Source organism: Elephantulus edwardii, unplaced genomic scaffold, assembly GCF_000299155.1.
Source record: "Elephantulus edwardii isolate Elephantulus edwardi_28Jun2011 unplaced genomic scaffold, EleEdw1.0 scaffold00177, whole genome shotgun sequence".
NCBI classification, from domain to species: Eukaryota; Metazoa; Chordata; class Mammalia; order Macroscelidea; family Macroscelididae; genus Elephantulus; species Elephantulus edwardii.
In genome coordinates, this window is record NW_006399927.1 from 2,111,936 (window position 1) to 2,132,191 (window position 20,256).

The 20,256-nt window shown below is 42.4% G+C and overlaps 1 protein-coding gene across 1 annotated transcript in view; it reads left to right on the forward strand.

The window, feature by feature from the left end:
* FRMD4B (FERM domain containing 4B) overlaps positions 1-20,256 on the forward strand; it is a 306,037-nt gene that overhangs the window by 86,199 nt on the left and 199,582 nt on the right. The window contains exons 2-3 of the mRNA XM_006895942.1: positions 4,265-4,330; positions 8,154-8,248. Coding sequence (XP_006896004.1) covers positions 4,265-4,330; positions 8,154-8,248 — 161 coding nt within the window. The remainder of the gene's footprint in view (positions 1-4,264; positions 4,331-8,153; positions 8,249-20,256) is intronic.

A 20,256-nucleotide genomic window follows, 5' to 3' on the forward strand; every position in this document is an offset into this window, starting at 1 on the left:
GCGCAGGATAGAGCAGGGTTTAGAGCTGTTGTGCATAGGGTCGCTATGAGTCGGAAACGACTCGATGGCACATAACAACAACAACAACAACATTTTACAATAAATAATTCACAAATCACTGCATAACATGGATGCGTGAAGACAACATAATTTTGAGTTAAACAAATCAAAGAGGACAAATATAGGGGGACGGGTTCTTAGACGGTGTGGAGTGCAGGGAGCCTCGTGGCCCAGGCCCACAGGCAGGGAGAGAGCCTCGTGCACTGTGCCGCCTGGCCATCCACGTCCTGCCTGCGCGCCCCACGTCCTGCCCGCACGCCCCACGACCTGCCCTTGAGCCCAGTTCTCTGTGCTTGCCCGACCACCCCACGTCCTGCCCGCGCGCCCCACATGCATGAAAATGCTGGCCTCTCTAGGGAAGAACTCGACTGTTGAGTACCTGGAAGCCATGGCGAAGGAGGCTCCAGGGCCCATCATCTTCTCCATGTGCCCTGCCTCTCGATGTTTGGGGAGAAGCTCAATGGGAGAGATGCAGAGGCTGTCATCAGAAATGCCTTCTCCTCTTTTGATGAAGAAGCAACAGGCACCATCCAGGAAGACCACCTGAGAGAGCTGCTGACCACCATGGGGGACCGCTTTACTGAGAGGAAGTAGACGAGGGGTACAGAGAAGCACTGATGGACAGAGGGGAATTTCCGTTACATTGTGTTTCCACGCATCCTGAAGCCTGGAGCAAAAGATGAGGAGGACTGAACGAACTTTAGCTAAAACATAATTACCTTGAGTTTATCTCCAAGACACTTTGCTCTCCCTCTTAGAACCTGTGCCTGCACTTAGCATCACAGCTTTCCCTTTTATCCCTTCCTGTGGATGTCTTTATTCCAGCCAGTCCTTTCTGCTACTTAGCATCTGGATAATCAGGTTAGGAATGGGGATGAAGATGTAAACTGTATTGAAAAACAGATTATTAATAAACATCAACAAATGTTAAATCTTCAGAAGATATATATTTTTTAAAAGGACAAATATAGTTTAATACCACTGTTAGAAAAAGCTGAGTTTAGACAGAGCTACAGTAATTCACAAATAGTTACCAGGTATGAGAAGAGAATAAAGAAAAGTAAATAGTCATAAGGCACATGTAAGATGGGTGAAAAGAATCCAAATAGGGGAGAATTAACACAGTATCAATAAAGGAAAGACACAGAAAGGTCTAGGAATATTAATGGAAATGAGAGTTAAAGAGAGGAAGTGGGGAAAGTGCTGTTACATCGTGAGTATTGAGATTAATGTTGTAGAACAAAGTGTATACAAATGGTTAAATGAAAAATCATTTTCTTTGTAAACCTTCACACAAAAATGAAAATAAGTAAAAGTTTTGTGGTTTAGAACTTTAAAAAGGTAGCTGATATAACCCCTTTAAAATAATTTTTAAAATTCAGAACTCCTATCTGAAATGTATAGAATACTCCAGCACCACAACAAGGAAAACGTAAACAACCCAATCACAAAATGAGCACAAGATATGAATAGACACTTCACCAAAGAAGACATTCAAGATGGCAAACACACATATGAAGAAATGTTCCAAATCTCTCAGAGAGATGCAAATAAAAACAACTACGAGGTACATTCCTCACTTTCGTAACAATAGCAACAAACAACAAATGCTCGTGAGGTTGTGGAGAGATTGGAACACTTACTGCTGGTGGAAGTATAAAATGGTGCAACCATTATGGAAGGCAGTATGGCACTTTCTGGAAATAGAAATACCATTTGACCCAGCAATTCCACTACTAGGAATATACCCTAAAGAAACCAGAACTTCCACCCAAACAGAGACGTACACAGTCTTGTTTAATGCTGCGTTATTCACAATAGCAAAGAGACGGAAGCAATGCAAGTGTCCATCAACAAATGAATGGATAGAAAAACTATGGCATATTCACACAATAAAATACTATATAGCCCTGAAAAGCAAGGAACTAATAAAATATTACACAATATGGGTAGACACTGGAGGACATTATGCTGAGTGAACTATCTCAGTCACAAAAGGACAACTACTGTGTAACACCACCACTATAAAACAGGACTGACATGAGGGTTGGAAGGAAACTAAGAAAAGAAGGGATAAATAATGAACACTGCATTGATAGAGGAAGGAAAGAATATTTAAAAGGAATATATGATTAGGAATTATACATATGAAAACAGCCCAAGAGACAAGAACAGAACAAGAGGTACCCTGCAAAGAGGACTGGGGTGGGGGCGGTAATTGTATAACAATGAATGATTTTTTTTTAAGTGAACTAGGGTAGGGGAAAGGAAGGGAAAGAGGGGGCAAAATGTTCAACAATGAATGGATGAATGAAAATCTCACATTTCTGTGAACTTTTGTTAAAATGACAATTAAACTAAAAAATTTTATTCAAGTTTTCAAAACTAATTTTGTATGTATTTGGTTTCCCAGTTCTTATCATTTGGTACAACCGAGAGCTGAAATGCAGCCACGCTTTTCAAAAGTGGCTCAGCTATGTATGGCTGGGTACACAGCTCCATGTTCCAGGAAGCCAGTGTGACATTTCTTGAGAGAGAAATGGCTGAAAACGGCCTAAGTGCTCTTCAGCAAGTACTGCATGCAACCACACGATGATTTGATATGTACAACCTTTTTTTGTTTTGTTTTTAATTAATTTTAGTGAACATTTACAGAGATTTTGGATTTCCATTCATTCATCGTTGCACTTTTCTCCGTGTCCCCCCACCCCCCTGTTCACTCTTCTCTTTGAAAGGTAAAAGAAAAATTCCTTCGTTGGTATACAATCCCACCGCCCTCCCCCTCCCCCCCCTCCCCCCTGCTCCCTGCCTCCTGTACAACCTTTTAAAACATGAGGTCAGGCTCCACTAGCTGACGCTGGGATTAGTAGGGCCGAAGGACTGCAGAGAGGAAAGCACTGCCCACTAGACTCACACACACCCCCTTTCATGTATGCACACAGCTCCACAGCTTCTGAATAATTACATACACACAAACAAATGCTGAGAATAACTGCCTTGTTTGCAGAAGAGTGTTCCAGTAAAGGAGTTCTGGTGGCACAGTGGGAAAATGTTTGGCTGCTAACTGAAATGTCGGCAGTTCAAACCCATCAGCTGCTCCAGGGGAGAAAGATGTGGCAATTTACCTACGTAAACATTGCAAGTTTGGAAACTCTATGGGGTAGTTCTACTCTATCCTACACACACTCATTGCCTTCAACTCAATTCCAACTCTCAGACTTTGCTGGAGAGAGCAGAACCGCTCTATAGGGTTTCAAAGTCTGTAAAATCTATGCTCTGGTGGCATGGTGGTAAGGAATTGAGGTGCCAACGCATGTGATTTGAATCCACACTGCTCTGCAGGTGAAGGCTGGGCAATCTCCTCCTACGTGGTTTACTGCCTCTGAAAATCCGCTGGAGGATCCTATGGTTCGGTCCCAACTCAACAGTACACAAAAACAACAATGTATGGCACATTTGAACCCCTGGCCTTGCAGTTGGCCCCCAAGCGCCTCATTGTGCCCTCAGGGCTCCACTCTACCCCATAGCCTGTTTTTGGTTTGTTTTGTTTTGTTTTAATATTATCTTATCCAGTGTCATAATGCTAGAGTAAAACATAACATAATCTAGAAATAAATTGTTTGAAACATAAACTAATCAAGGCAAATCTTTATATACTAACTATTGTTTAAATATTTTGTAAATACTATGTCCCAGCATTGCACTTCTAGGCAAGAAAAAATTAAATATAACTGGAAATGTATACATCAAGGTAGTCGCTGTTCCCAGTGATGATAAACTTAAAGTTTCAAAAATGAAAATTTTCCATTTTAACTTGAGTATCAACATTTTTTTATCATTATGTATCTATTATGTTTATGAAAAGCCACCAGTAAACAAAGTCTTTTCATTTGAAAAAATAAAATTTGATTGCAACATTTTTAAAGGGTACTTCTTCTGGGAAGGAGGTCTCCACTCATGCGTAGTGTATGTGCTTTGCATGTCATTTGAACTGGGCATGCTGTATAGGCAATAACTTCTCAATATATTAAGTACTATTTGCTTTTTTTCTTTTCTTTCTTTACATCTAAGAATTGATGTCCTATAGTGACTCTTTCTGTGGCCAAGCCCACAGACTGACTCGTGGGAAGCCGTTTTCAGGCTGAGCACGTTGCATGTAAAATGAATATGCCCTGACACCACTCTGGCCATTTTGTCCCCACAGATGACGGAAGGCAGGCACTGCCAGGTGCACCTCCTGGATGACAGGAGACTGGAGCTGCTGGTGCAGGTAGGCACTGCCATGGGGGTTTGTTCTGGGAGCCTTATGGCTGGAGTGGAGCCCCAGTGCATTCTCTTTGCACCTCCAGCCCACTAGTTCTGGGTGGGCTGAGTGGGGACAGGCAACTTCAGAGGCTTAGACAGTTTGGTCTGTGTCTAAGTGTGATTACAGGCCAGTGGCATGGACTCAGGAGTGCTGGTAACATAGTGTGTTGTGCTGTTAACTAATTCCACCAACCTATCCAAAGGTGGAAGATAGGCAGCCTCCTCTCATAAAGGTTTACAGCCTCACAAGCCCAACAGGGGGTCACTGTGAGTGGGAATTGATGGGTTCCATCCACACCCCTGACACCCCCCAGGCTTTGTGTCCCTGACCTCTTGGTGGTAGATGGAGGCAGTGGCACTTCCTGAAGGGCTTATCTTGAATGAGAGCCTGCATTCTGCTGTTTTCTGGCTACATGGCATTGCCTTTGTTCATTTCCCAGTTCCACTAGCTGTAAACTGAAATGAAGACTTCCTAGCTACTTCCAAAGACTTGACTGGTATAATGGGGATAGGTGTGTCGGAGGAAGTAAGATTGGCACGGGATAGAGCATGGTTTAGGGCTGTTGTACATAGGGTAGTTATGAATCCTAGGTAACTCAACAGCACATAACAACAGCAACAGCTTTCTTCACAAGGAGTCCTGGTTGCACAGTGGTTAAATTATTGGTTGCTAATGAAATGTCCGTAGTTCAAACCTGCCAACCATTCTATAGGAGGAAGATGTGGCGATCAGCTACCACAGGGATCTACAGCTTTGGAAACACTACAACCCTGCATGATCTTATGGGATCACAATGAAGTGAAACCAGCTAATGGCCATGAATCTATAGGGATTTTTTTGTTTTTGTTTTTGATTACTATTACTATTTTTTATTGATATTTTAACAAAAGTTTACAGAAAACTTGGATTTCCATTCATTCATTGTTGCACATTTTCCTCCCAAACCCCCACCCCAGTTCGCTTTTCTCTTTAAAAAGTTTCCTCATTGTTGCACAATCCTCACTCCCCCCACCCCCCAGTCCACTTTGCTGTGCACCTCTTATTCTGGACTGTTGTCATACAAGTAATACCTAATCATATATTTCCTTACAAAAGAGTCCCTGGGTAGCACAAATAATATCCCACTATACTAGCCCAAAGATAGCCCAAAGTTCAAACTTAGAGTTCTGCTCTGAAAAGGTCACAGCTTTGCCCCCTCTGGAGCAGGTCTTTGCTGCACATGTGGGGCTGGCTGAGTCACAGTGGGCTTGACAGCAACTAACAAGAGCAGCCTTCCTCCCAGAGTTTCAGTCAGTATCAAGCTGGATTCCATGTAAACTTGTCAAAAGCAGTAGCTCTCACCATGTGAGATGACATGGGTGAGGATAGGACTCTGAAAAATTGGAGACTCCCTTTTGTTCACCCAACTCTCAGAGTCCAGTTGTCTTTAAAAACCCTGGTGATCACCACAGACAGACACCCCACACCCCTGCTGTGACCAGACATCAATCCTTTTCACTACTGGGGCTCATCCCAGCCCACCAGCTTAGACTTCCGTTCAGAAGGGAAATAAGACTGTCAGCTACAGCTTTTCACCAGAGTAGATGTTTTGAGTCTGTATTTTTAAATTTTGCCTGGTCTTTCTTTCCACCAGCTCACCAGCAATCATCTGATACTCACATGGTGTTCTTTCGTGACTCAGAAGATGCTCACACCAGGCTTGTGTCAGTTGGTTGTGCTGCAGGGACTTGTAGTGATTCTGTATGTTCTGCTGTTGGTTTTTCAAATACAGGATCTCCCAGAGTCGACAGGCTTTAGAGAAGCTGCTACATCAAGACAGGATAGAAAAAACCCTGGTGATAGACTTTTAAAAAATTAGCCAAAGCATCAGAAAGGACTGTTTTACAGAAAAGTGGGAAAGTGTGCATTTAACTGTGTCCCCTGTCCCCCTTTCCTTCCCTGATCCCCATATGGCCAGAAGGAGAACTCCTGTCTGGCTGATCAGCACATATTCAGTGCTGCCCAGCAGCTCATAGCTTCTTCTAATTGGAAGACTAGATAGTGCTGACAATGATTACTCAAAACTCAGTACACACTGTTGATGAGGATTACTTCATCTCAGGAGAGAAATAGGGACTTCTGGTGGCCTGGTCCTCATAGAGTTGCACTGCTAGCACAGAGGTCATGACTCTCTGTATGAATCCACCAAGCACCTCCTAGGGATGAAGATGAGCAATCTCTCCCCTTACAATTTACACCCTCAGAAACCCAAAGAAGGGCCGATTATGAGTCGGTGTCCACTCAATGACAATGAAAAGCTTAGGTTTGGGAATCAGACAGACCTGGGATCAAATAACTGCCCTTGCCAACAGTGTAAAATTAAGCAAAGAACATAACCTCAGCTGACCTTCATGACTTTTCTATGAAATGGAGTTACAACACCCTATCTCATAGATTTCTTATAAGAACTAAATGAAAATTGATACCAGGAGTTTAGTGCAATAGAAGGAACTATTATCATTCATTCTGTCTATAGTTTCCCAAGATTCTATAAATCATGAAACTTGGGCACTTCATTAGCCCCCCGCCCCACCAAGTAATGTTCCTTTTACAATCACTTATGGTATCTCAGATAAGCAGACAGGAGCTGTTTAGCATTCTCTACCTTGATCACAAGCCTCATAAACCAAACCAACCAGGTGCCTTAAACTTCCCACGCATGGCAGCCCGTGTGGTGCAGAACAAACCTGTGTTCTGTGAGGTTTTCAAGAGTGTAGAGTGTGGCCTCCCAGAAATAGACACCAGACCTTTCTTCTGAGGTGTCTCCAGTAAGGAGCGCTGGGTGGCCTCATGAGTAAGGAGTGGAGAACCCACTGAGCATTGATCCTGGGTGATCCTGACACAACAGCACATAACAACAACATGGAAGCTCTGGTGGCCTAGTGGGTAAGGGGTTGTACTGCCAGATCAAAGACAAGGGATTCAAATCCACCAGTTAATTGATAAAGATAGGCAATTCCCTCGCTTACAGCCTCTAAGAACCTGCTGGAGGGTCAGCCTGAGTTGACTCTGACTGGACAGCAATCAACAACATTTTCTTTCTCTCCCTCTCCCCCTCTTTCTCCATCCTTCCCATTATCCTTCTTACTCTCCCTCTGGCTGCCTCTCTTTCATTGCTACTGAGACAGAACTGGGCCACAGTTGACTCCCCATTGAGTTTCCAAGGATGTAAATAGGACAGGAGGAGGTGGAGCCACTGGTGGATTCAAACCTCCAGAGAGGCACCTCCTTTCTTCCTTTAGGTTAGCAATGCAACTTCCTACAGACAGACAGACATAGATGGATGGATACATGCGGATACATGCATACATTAAGTTGTTGTTCTGTGCCATAGAGTCAGAAATGACTCATAGATGACCCTCCAGTGGATTTTCAGAGGTAGGAAGTCACATAATAAGAGATTTCTTTCTCCTGCTAAGAAACTGGTGTATTCAAACCACTGAGTCACCTGAGCTACACACATACACACATTTCCAAAACACAAGAACATTAGTAAGTGCACTATTACTTAGCAGGTGAAAGTGAGGTACATGATTGAATTGCTAATATATGAAAATTAGGATCTTCTTTGATCTCCTTTCCTCTCTCAGGCCTGTAGAGAATCATCTTTCAGAAATTATCATGAGCAGGAGACAAGGAAATGCATACTTAAAACCATAAAAAGTGCTTTAACTCTGTGGGGCAGAGGGAGGTGGTAGCAATGAGAGAGAGAACTAGATTATTTCTAATAAGATTTGTATCTTTACAGCCCAAACTTCTGTCAAGAGAGTTACTTGACCTGGTGGCTTCACATTTCAACCTGAAAGAAAAGGAGTACTTTGGAATAACATTCATAGATGACACGTAAGTGTGTTAATAGTATTTTGTCTAGTTAATTGGTTGGTGTTTTTGTAATCTCTTTAATTGTTGCCTGGGCAAAAAGAGGTCTATAAGAGAGAATGCCTGCTTCTTCACTAACGGTTATTGACTGCAGAACGTTACTTCTAGCACCATTGCTGAGGGAAAAAGCAAAGAATTTTGTCTAACTTAAGAATTCAAAACATCGCAAGTATTTTAGGATATTTTGGGGTTGAACTTGCTAACCTTGATGGTCTGCCTTCACTTTTCACTGGACACAATGGGCTTTGCTTACTCAGCTCCTGTATCAGCAGCAGAATGTTACATTGCATATATTCATATTGTGAAATGGAATTGATGGCGTTGCAAGAAAATAAAAAGAAAAATTTTTGATCCATTCAAGAAATATGTATTATAGTTCAGTATGGAGTAAAATCTTTAACTTCTGTTGTTTCCTCACTAGCTTTTTTACCTTTTATGTGTGGTGTGTTTTTTTTAATTTTCTTCCCTTTTGGTCTTTCATTTTTTTGTATTTTAGATATTGTAGGTATTTATGAATCATTTCAGTCCTCTGAATGCAAGAAAGCATTAACTCTCTGCTGTGTGAGCGTGAGCATGTGTGTTTGCATGTGTGTGTGTGTATGGACATGCATAGTGGCAGCACGAGCTCTGTACACAGGCTGACCTCTTATTGAATGAGTCACTCCCCTTTCTAGGAATAAGAAGTCCCTTAAGGGTCCTTAAATATTACCATTCCATGTGTTCCAAACACAGAACATGTTGACCAACCACCTAGCATTCTTTACACAACTCTTTCAATTTAAACGTTTTTCTCAGTCTTTCAGTTTATCCAAGTCGAGGGTAATGTCCGGCTGGAGTTTGCATGTGGTTAACTCTTTGTGGTGGTGGATTTTTTTGCAGCCTGGGCTACAGTAAGCCTAGAGCCTCCTGGAAGTTCCCACAGCTGAGCGGCCAACAAAAGCTAGGGTGCCAGAAGCAGCTGATAAGATAGCAAGTTGTCGGGACGCAGAAAAAAAACCTTGATTCTGGAATCAGGGTGTTTCTTGAAGAGGGTTCAGGAAAGCAGAGAAAGTACGCTCAATATCAGCCACCTGCCTCTTCCTCACAAAAGGCTCTGGCCACTAGGCAGTGAGAGATGCTGCCCGAGAGGACCTCTGCTGGATTAGGTAGGAAATGCAGGCATCTGTCCATAACTTCAAAACTACTTGATTAGACTGCGGCTCCTTAGGGTCCCTTAGGTTACTGTGGAACTGTGCCCCATGGTGTGTCTTGGCAGTAAGTTTCCCTTAGAGGAGCACTGGTGACACAGTGTGTAGTGTGCTGTGTTGACAGCAGTTCAAGTCCACCAGCTGCTCCATGGGAGAAAGGTGGGCAGTCTCTTCTTATGTCCAGCCTCCTGCACCTGATAGAGACTCAGTATCAGTTGGATGACTCAGTATCACCAGATGACACTGAGTTAATCATGCTTGGAGCTAATAGCCAGATGTTTCTTCCTGATCCTACTACATGGATTTGCACAGCGAACCTTTTGGTTAGTTATTGAGCACAAGCCATTTGTGCCACTCAGGAACCTTTTTTATGAGTCCTTTAGCTGAAAGATGAATGCCTGTGAATGAGTGACTAAGTCCCTTAAGTCCCACCCACTGATTGAATCTGAATGTGAATGAAATCACTGCAAACCATCAGTCCCTACACATTATACAGTGTAATATGCAAGTGCCAGAGGCACTGAAACTGAGGCTCTCGCCCAAAGGCGTAGGTAAGAGCGTAGGCGGTGGAGTAACTATTAATTTAACACACATGTCCTGAGCATCCCCTGGATGTTTGCCTTTTTTCTAAGTCCTGCTCTGACCTGGCTTCCATTGCAATCTAATGTGTTGTTGTTGTTGTTGTTGTTGTTGTTGTTGTTGTTGTGTACCGTAGAGTCAGGACCAACTCATAGCTGACTTCCAGTAGGTTTTCAGAAGCAGTTGATCACATGGGAGGAATTTGCCCATCCTTCTCCTGCAGAGCAGCTGGTGGCCTCGACATGCCCTCAGGACTGCAGCGTGGCTTCTTGCCACTAGGTAGACGTACATAAATCTATTGCCTTCAGGTCTTTTGGGTCCAACTTTGTGGCTCTATGGCATTTCCAAGGCTGTTCTCTTTATATTCCATTTCCTACTTACCACAGCCCCCACTAAAGGTTTTCAAATTACCTGTAGATTTTGGAGCTTTAGTGGCCTAGTGGTTAGAAGTATGCCGCAATCCCAAAAACACCTGGTTCAAATCCACCAGCTGCTCTACAGGAAAAAGATGGGCAATCTCTTCCCATGCAATTAACTGCCTCTGAAAACCCACCAGAGTTTCATCTGTCAGTCGATTCTGACTCAACAGCACATAACAACAACAGTCTTGAAGAAAGTGCAAAGCGAGTCTCTGGAGATGCGAAGATGGTGAAACATCATCTCACTTTTTTGGGCGTATTTATAGGAGGAACCAGAGAGTAATCATTCTGGGAAAGGAAGAGAGTCAGTGACAGAGAGGGAGACCCTCAACAAGATGGACTGCTACAGTGAGCGTGAGCATGACAGAGATCCGGGGGACCGCGCAGGGCAGGGCCAGGTCGAATCTGCTGTTCATAAAGTCATGAATTGTAGGGCAGAGATCCGGGGGACCGCGCAGGGCAGGGCCAGGTCGGATCTGCAGTTCATAAAGTCATGAATTGTAGGGCAGAGATCAGGTGGATGGTGCAGGGAAGGGCCAGGTCGGATCTGCTGTTCATACAGTCACTGTGAATTGTCGTCAACTTGATGGCACACAACAACTGTTTAAGGGATCAGACTGCCATATCTTTCTCTTGTAGGTTCTAATAGCCAATCTTCTGTTTAAAGCCAACCACTTAAGTCACTGGGCCACCAGGGTTTGCATAACAAATATAAGAGAAAGTGCCAGAAATTATAAGTACTTAGAGGAACAAGAAAAAGTAGGGAATAGTTTTACTCGGGCTGAACTGAGAAGACTTTTTTTTTTTCTCTTTTTTTTTTTTTTTGTGATAGAGCAGAGAGCATAAAACAGGGGGCCAGCAGTTCTCCACTGAAGACCCCAAGCCAAGCTTCTCTGTATCTTTATTGAAAATTATCAGGAAGTAAATCACAAAGAGAATTCAATGCAAATGAAGCCAAGCTCTTTCTATTGAAAACCTTCTGCTTGACTCAGGAAGGAGGGGTCCACAAATTCAAGAATTTGGCTTACCCTTAACTATTAACCTTGATGCCTCAGGGTGAACTCTAACTCAGGAAGTAACACTCCCTCTGTAGGGGGCCCTTTGCTGTCTCCTGTCTTGCAGGGAACAAACAGCTCATTTTCTAGGATCTGCCACAAGAGAAATCCTAACTTATAAATCTGCAATTCCTTCAATTCCTGAACAAGGGTTTTCATATAATATTTGGTATAAAGTTTGGCTTCCCATAGCTGCCTTTGGATTAGCGGCTCAGTTCTGGAAGGACCACCACGGCTCCTAACTGGAAGGGATCTGTAGGACCCCTTCTAATCCCTCATCTCCACAAGCACTAAGCCCCTTCCACCTTTCTTCCTCCCGAATGCTGCCTCCTCCTCACAACTGGCTCTTTCTTAACTGACCTTTGGGTCCCCCCCAAAAAAAGAAGGCTCTTTTTTTTTTTTTTGAGAAGACTTTTAAGAGATGCCATTTGAGCCAAGATCTTAATGAAAAGCCAACAACTCTACAAAAACCAGTGCAGACGTTTGGAGGTGGGATTGAACTTAACCTTAAGGCCACCATGACTAGAGTATAAACTTATAGTTGGGAGGGGGGATAATAAGGGAGGATGTGATACAAGATAAATTTTTAGAGGGAGTTAAGAGGCAGAAAACATAGGCTCTTGATCAGTGTGCCTATCACACGACATTTCCAGCACTCAGTGTTTGCTGTATGAGAGAGACCAGACACCAGTATCCATACAAGAGGTCCTATCTAAGGTACATGCAGTGGGATGGTGTTATGTATTATGAAGTAAAACATATGAAGCCCACAGCCGAGGTGCAGGGAGGAAGGGAGTGGCCATCCCATTGTCTGTACCCTGGCTGGAAGATAAGGTTTCAGGAGAAAAGGCTAGAGGCCACTGAGGGTGTCAGGGTGGGCTTCACATAGGGGAGGAACTAAATTTGTGCCTGGCAGGACAAGTCGGCTTTAAATAGAAGGGAGAGGTGGTGGCATTACAGGCAGAGGCCACCTGGTCGGTAACTGCAGGGCGTGATAATAAAGATGACACATGCCCAGTGAGGAGAAGGCTGGCCTGGTAACAGAGCCAGATGCTCAAGGGCAAAGACGGTGAATGATCCTGGAAGTAGAGCAGCATGGAGATCCCCCCAGGCCCCTGAAGGATGTTATGCAGAGAAGTACCATGATTTATAACAGCAGTCAGGCCTTCCACTCACTGCAAGGTATATGGTGAGCTGGAAAAGAGACTGTGGCCATAAAGAAGGTTCTGGAAAAGCTCCAGCCAAAGGTGAGCATAAAATGGATAATACGTAAATCAGGCATTTATGACAAAACCTCCTCTTCAAAATGAAAAGGAAAATATATATGGATGCTGTTCTTCTGTGTGTCATGGTCACCAGGGCAGCCTTCTAACCTGTGTTGCAAGAACAGTCCCTCATGGAAGGGCCTCTTCTGATTTCCTCCCGGGATGTCAATGAGTATGGTCTTTTCAAGAAGCCTGGCTCCAAATTCTTTCCAGTGTACTCCTCTGCAGATGACAGCCAAGCCTATTTTTGAATTATGACCACTGTGAATAAGTGTTTGTGGTGCTAGCTATGTTTATTTTCAGAAGAAGTATGAGCTGGGCTTTTCTTGGAGGCAAAAGTAATTCGCCATCTCCACCTTTCTGGGGACCAAGTCTGGAAACCTGCTTATGTCTAAGGGTGTCTATTTGGAATGTCTTGGTCACAAGCCTAGTCCTTTCTCCTTGTCTGGTAAATATTTTTGGAAAGTACTTTCTTTCAGCATTTCCCCCCTGAAAACCATTGAATCAAATCCTTCTCAGGATGCTGTCTGCATTGCCCTTTCCGACCTCAGTGCCACATCAGCCGTTTGGCATTGGTAAACTTCTCCAAGTGGATTAAGGCAAAGCAGAAAGGGGCATTTGCCCAGGAAAATAGCCACCGTTCATGCCAGTCACAGACTAAAAAAATTGGGGAAAAAATAGATTGCAGTTCCATAATAAAAGTAGTGATAACATCCGATTCATTGTAATGTTATTGTTAAGTATCATCGAGTCAGAACCGACCCATAGCTGATCCTCCAGCAGGTTTTCAGAGCCAATAAATCTCACAGGTGGAGATTGCCCATCTTTCTACCACAGAGCAGCTGGTAGATTCAAACTTTGTGTTGGCGGTGCAATTCCTTACCATTTAAATGCCACCAAAACTCCCTTTGTTGCTGTTGTTAGATGCCATCAGATCAACTGAGACTCACAGCAGCTCTGTGGATACTAGATCTAAACCTTGTGCAAACCTGTGCCTTCCTCCCAAAACATGCCATGCTAGGGAGCGCTGGTGGTCTGGTGGTAAGAAGCTGGGCTGCACTCCAGACTGTGCCATGCTGAAGCTTTTGTTGTAGTCACTATGTCAGTATATTGTGTTGCAGGCCATGTTCTTCCAAGGACTAACCCCTCCTGGCAATAAGATGAAGTTTCACCATCCTTGCTTCTGAAGAGCACTCTGGCTACACTTCCTCCAAAATATATTTGTTTGTTCTTTTCTATGGGATTTCCCATTGGAAAGGGAGCTCTGGTGGCCTAGTGATAAGGAGTTGTGCTGTCAACCTAAAGGCATACAGTTCAAATCCATCAGCTGTCCCACAAGAGAAAGATGGGCAGTCTCTGCCTCTGAAAACCTGCCCGAGAGGGTCAGCTATGAGTCAGTTCCAACTCCACGGTACATAATAACAACAACAAAAAGATATTTAGTATCTTCGTCAACACCACAGGTCAATAACTGAAGGGCATTGATTCTTCTTTGGTCTTCATTATTCATTGATTGTCCAACTTTCAGATGCTTAGAAAGCACCATGGCTTGGCTCAAGCGTTCCTTAGTCTTTAACAAACTTGCTCTTTAGCACTTCAGAGAAGTCCTTGACAGCAGATTTTCCCAGTGTAACATTGCCATGTTAGAAGCTCTCAACTCATTGCTGCTTAATCAGAACTGATTCACAACTGACCCTCCACTGGGTTTCTGAGACCACAAATTGCACAGAAAGAGATTTCTCAACTTTCACCTGAGAAGCTACCAGTGGGTTCAAATTGCAAGAGAGGTACAGAAATACTGTGCCTGCACATGGCCTCTGTCCTCAACACCTTCCCTGTGGAGCTGCTGGGCCTGCAGGTGTTTGGTGAGCCAGGGACTCCAATCTCAAAATGTTCCACAGGATGGGGTTTGTTAAGAATAAGGCCTACTTCAAAAGATACCAAGTGAAACTTAGAAGATGATGCAAGGATAAAACTTTCTAAGTTCAGAAATGCTTTGTAATTCAGGATAAAAATAAACACAGCACACTCAAACAGAGGATAATATAATCTACCAGACTGCTTATGCCCATATAAAAGGGGATACGATAGTCTGTGCAGCTTATGCTCATGAGCTTCCAAAGTATGATGTGAACATTGACTTGACAAATGATGCTGAAGCATGTTGTACTGGCCTGCTGCTGGACCGCAGGCTTCTCAGTTGGTTTGGCACGGATAAGAACTGAAGGCCAAGTGGAGATAGCTGGAGATGAATACAATTTGAAAAGCATCGATGGTTAAACCTAATGCTTTCACCTGCTTATTTATATATAGGTCTTACCAGAATTACCACAGCCATTCACTGGCTTGGACCTCCTATTTAAACTAGATGAGACCCAGAACTTGGGCTTTATTTGATCAACAAGCTGTTCACTCGCTTGGGTCTCCAATTCAACCAAATGAGGTCAGGTTTGTTGGGTTTTTGCGTGATTTTTTTTTTAAATCAACAAGCCATTTTGTGTGTTCAGTGATGTGGAGTTCATCTTTTGATATGACTTTTAATACCTATTATTTGAATTTGTCATGTAGATTGGTATATAATGGGGCATGTTAACCTATCCACAAGGGGATTGGCCAGTCTCAACAATCTACATGGAGATTAATTAGCTAGTCTCACCATTGAATTAATTCAGCAGAAGGTAGCTGAATCTTCTGGCACCACTGAAGAGAAAGCAAAACAATGTAGGATGCCCTTCTTGTTCCAACTACACCGATAGCAGCGACACCTACCACAGTGGCCAAACTGGAGGCCTGGCATGAGATGAGACGGGGAGAAAGGGGGAGCTAATACTGGCAGAACTGAGACCTTTTTGGAGACCTGGGGGTGTGAAGCCAATATTGGCAGGACTGAGAATTTAGAAATACTGGCCAAAAAGCTGTGAGGCTCAAGGCTGAAGTGCATGCATGCACATTTCGGGAGCTGTCTTGACTGTATTCACTTATTAAACTGGATTATAATCTGAGGAGCCTTTTGGCTTCCCCAGTATGGTTCTGTGTGGTCTGCAAACTATTATACCTGATTTTGGACCTAGATATAATATTGGTGTTGAGATGAGTAGAAAAAAATGTGGGACATGTCTTATTTCATGGGGTTGAGTTTTGTCCCTGTTGACAAGGACATTTCCTCTTTATGATGTTGGTAAAGGCCAGATAAGGGCATCCCCACATGGCCCTTGCTCTTTTTACAAATTATTCTTCATCACAAATACCTTTTTTAAAAAAAGACACAAAGGTGATTTTATACATAGACCTCACCAGATGGACTGCATAGGAATCAGATGGATTACATCTGTGGAAGGAATCACTGGAGAAGCTTGATATCAATAGTTAAAACCAGGCCAGGGGCAGATTGTGAATAGACCATCAATTATTCCTATACAATTTTAAACTGAGGCCAAAGAAAATTGAAGTAAGTTTACAAGAACCAAAATACAATCTTAAGTCTATCCCACCTGAATTTAAAGATCATCTGAGAATAAATTTGAAATATTGAACACCAATTATTGAAGACCAGATGAGTTGTGGGATGTCATCAAAGATATCATCCCTGAAGAGAGCAAAAGGTCATTACAAAGACATAAGAGAAAGAAGAAACCGAAATGAGTGTCAGAAGAGACTCTAAAAATAGCACTAGAGCATCAAGAAGCCAGAACAAAGGGGAAATATGCTGAAATAAAAGAGCTGAACAGAGATTTCAAAGGGCAGCTCAAGAAGACAAAGCAAACTATTATAATGGAATGTGCAGAGAACTGGAATTGGAGAATAAAAAGGGGGAAACTCACACGATATTTCTCTAGCTAAGAGAACTGAAAAACAAATTTAAGCCTTGAGTTGCAATATTGAAGGAAGAAATGGGCAATATGTTGAATGATCCAGGAAGCATTAAAGAAGATAGAAGGAATACACATAGTCACTGTATCACAAATAATTGACACTGGCATATTTCGGGAAGTACCATATAAGCAAGAGCCAATGGAAGGAGGAAAATGAAGCTGCTGAAGGCATTCCAAAAAATAAGACCCCAGGGATCTATGGATACCTATTGACATGTTTCATCTAACAGATGCAGCCCTGGATGTGCTTGCCAGTTGATGCCAGGAAATATGGAGGACAGCTCTCTGGCCAACTGACAGAAAGAGATACATATTTAATTCCTATTCCCAAAAAAGAGATCCAACAGAAGGTGTAAATTATTGAACAATATCATTAAATCACATTCAAACAAAATTGCTAAAGATAATTCAATAACAATACATTAAAAACTGCCAGAAGTTAAAACAATTTAGAAGAGGCTATGGCATGAGGGATATCATTGCTGATGTCACATGGATCCAGCTGAAAGTAAAGAATACCAGAAGAAAGTCTATTTATACTTTATTAACAATGCAAAGGCATTTGACTGTATGGATTACAACAAATTACAGCTAATATTGAGAAGATTGGAAATCCCAGAACTCGTAATTATTCTCATGCAAAACATATGCCTAGACCAGGAGGCTGTTGTGTAAAAGAACACATCATGGTTTAATATTAGGAATATGTCAGGGTTGTATCCTCTCTTCACACTTATTTAATCTGTATGCTTAGCAAATTATTCAGAAAATTGGACTCTGTAAAGAAGGGTGTGTCATTGGGATCAGAGGGAGACTCATCAATAACCTGTGTTATGCAGATGACACAACTTTGCTTGCTGAAAGTGAGGAGGGCTTGAGAACTCACTGCAGAAGATTGAGGAATGCAGCCTTCAATATGGATTGCATCTCAGTGTCAAGAAAACAAAAAATTCTAACCACTGGTTAAAAATTAAAGTTATCAACAATTTCATCTTGCCTGGATCTACAATCAACACCCTTGGTACCAGCAGTCAGGAGATCAGGAGACATATTACACTGGGAAAGTCTGTAGCCAGCGACCTCTCCAAATTATCTAAGGGCAATGATATCAGCTTAACAACTAAGGTACACTTGATTCAGGCCATCATCTTTTCAGTCATTTGCTATGCGTCTGAGAGCTGATGACAGAAAAAGGAAGAAATGATGCCTTCAAGCTGTGCTGTTGGAGAAGAATTATGACTATCCCACGGATGGCCAAAAGAACAAATATGTCTTTGAGAAAAGTGCAGCCAAAGTACTCCTTGGAGTCAAGGATGATAAGCTTTGTCTTGCATGCTTTGGACACGTTGCTGGGCAAGATTGTTTTCTTGGAGAGGGACATCATGCTTGGGTAGGTGGAAGGTCAGCGAAAGAAGGGAAGACCCTCAACCAGGTGGAATGACACAATAACTACTGCAATGGGCTCTAGTGTGTCAAATTGAGAGGATGGCACAGGATAGGACAGGCTTCAGATCTGTTTTCCCTAGGGTTGTTACAAGTTGTACTTGATGCAACAGCACCTAACAACAGAAATACAACAGAGTTTGGGGCTCTGAAGGGGACTGTGGGAGGAGGCTTGTCTATCCCTCGAGTACCAAGCAATTCCCTAGTTATGATTCAGAAAGCAAGGAATCCAACGCAGAAATGTATCAGAAATGCATCATGGGTTAGAATGTTGCAGATTACATGCATTATCTAATGGAAGAAGATAAAGATGCTTACAAGAAACAGTTCTCTCAGTACATAAGGAACATTGTAGCTCCAAACATGGAGGAGACATATAAGAAAGCACATGCTGCCAAACAGCAGCGAAAAGGCCTATGAAAGATGTTAAATAGAGGAAGTGGAATCGCTCTAAAATGTCTTATACTAAGAAGGAAGATTGGGTAGCTCAGGAGTAGGCTGCCGAGAGTTAAACTAAACCATTTTCTGGGAAGATTTTTCTAACAAAGACTGTAATCTTCCTTTACTAATTCTATTTTTTTTTTTAATGAAAATTTACAGAGACTTTAGATTTCCATTCATTCATTGTACTTTTCTCCCTGCCCACTCCTCCTCCCAGTTCACACTACTCTTTGAAAAGTAAAGGAAAAATTCTTTCATTGTTATACAATCCCTTCCCACAAGTCCACTCCACTACACAGCCTTCATTCTGGACTCCTGTCTTGACAATAATGCCTAATCATATATCCCTTTTAAACAGTTCTCTCCCTCATCTGTTTCAATGCAGTATACATTATTTATCCCATCTTTCTCAGTCTCCCCCCAACCCTGAGGTCAGTCTCATTTTACAACAGTGGCACTATGCAATATTTGTCCTTCTGTGACTGAGATATTTCACTCAGCATAATCTCCTCCAGGGTCACCCATTTTGTGTATTTCATGAGTTCCTTGTTTTTCAATGCAGTGTAGTATTCCATTGTGTGAATATACCAAAGCTCCTCTATCCATTTGTTTGTTGATAGGCACTTTGGTGGTTTCCAACTCTTTGATATTGTGAACAAAGCCATGATAAAAATGAGCGTGCATTTGGGTGGAAGTTATGGTCTCTTTGGGGTATATTCCTAGTAGTGGAATCCCTGGGTCAACTGGTATTTCTTTTTGCAACTTTTTGAGAAAGTGCCATACGGTCTTCCATAGTTATTTCACCATTTTACGCTCGCACCAACAGTGAATAAGGGTTCCAGTTTCTCCACAACCTCGCCAACATTTGTTGTTTGCTGCTCTGTAAAATTTTGCTATTCTTACTGGAGTGAGATGATATCTCATAGTTGTTTTGATTTGCATCTCTCTTAGAACTAGGGATTTTGAACATTTCTTCATGTGTTTGTGTGCCATCTGAATGTCTTCTTTGGTGAAGTATCTGTTCATATCCTGTGCCCATTTTTCAATTAGGTTGTTTATCTTATTGTGGTGCTCAAGTATTTTATAAATTCTAGATATAAGTTCCTTATCTGACATGTAATTACCAAATATTTTTTCCCAGGCTGTGGCTTCCCTTTTTGCCCTGCTTGAGAAGTTTTTGGATGTACATAGGGATTTGATTCTTAGACGGTCCCATTCATCTATTTTATCCTCTCCTGGTTGTAGATTTTTCAGGACGCTTGGAAGATTGTTTATGTTGTGGATTAGAGTTCTTCCAAGCTTTTCCTTAATGGAATTTTTAGTCCTTGGTTTTATTCCTAGGTCCATGATCCACTTTGAGTTGGTGTTTGTATATGGAGTAAGGTGTGGGTCTTGCTTGAGTGTTCTGCAGATAATTTTCAAATTTTGCCAACACCATTTGTTTAAAAGGCTGTATTTTCCCCACTTAACTGATTTTATCTCCTTGTCAAAAATCAGTTTACCATAGGTAGTTAGGCTGATTTCTGGATTATCAATTCTATTCCATCGATCCTTGTGTCTGTCATTGTACCAGTACCATGCTGACTTGACCACTATAGCAGTGTAGTAGGATTTGAAATCAGGGAGTGAGATGCCTCCTACCTTGTTTCTCTTCTTAAGGAGTTCTTTGCTTATTTGAGTACGCTTCCCATTCTAAATGAAAATGGAGATT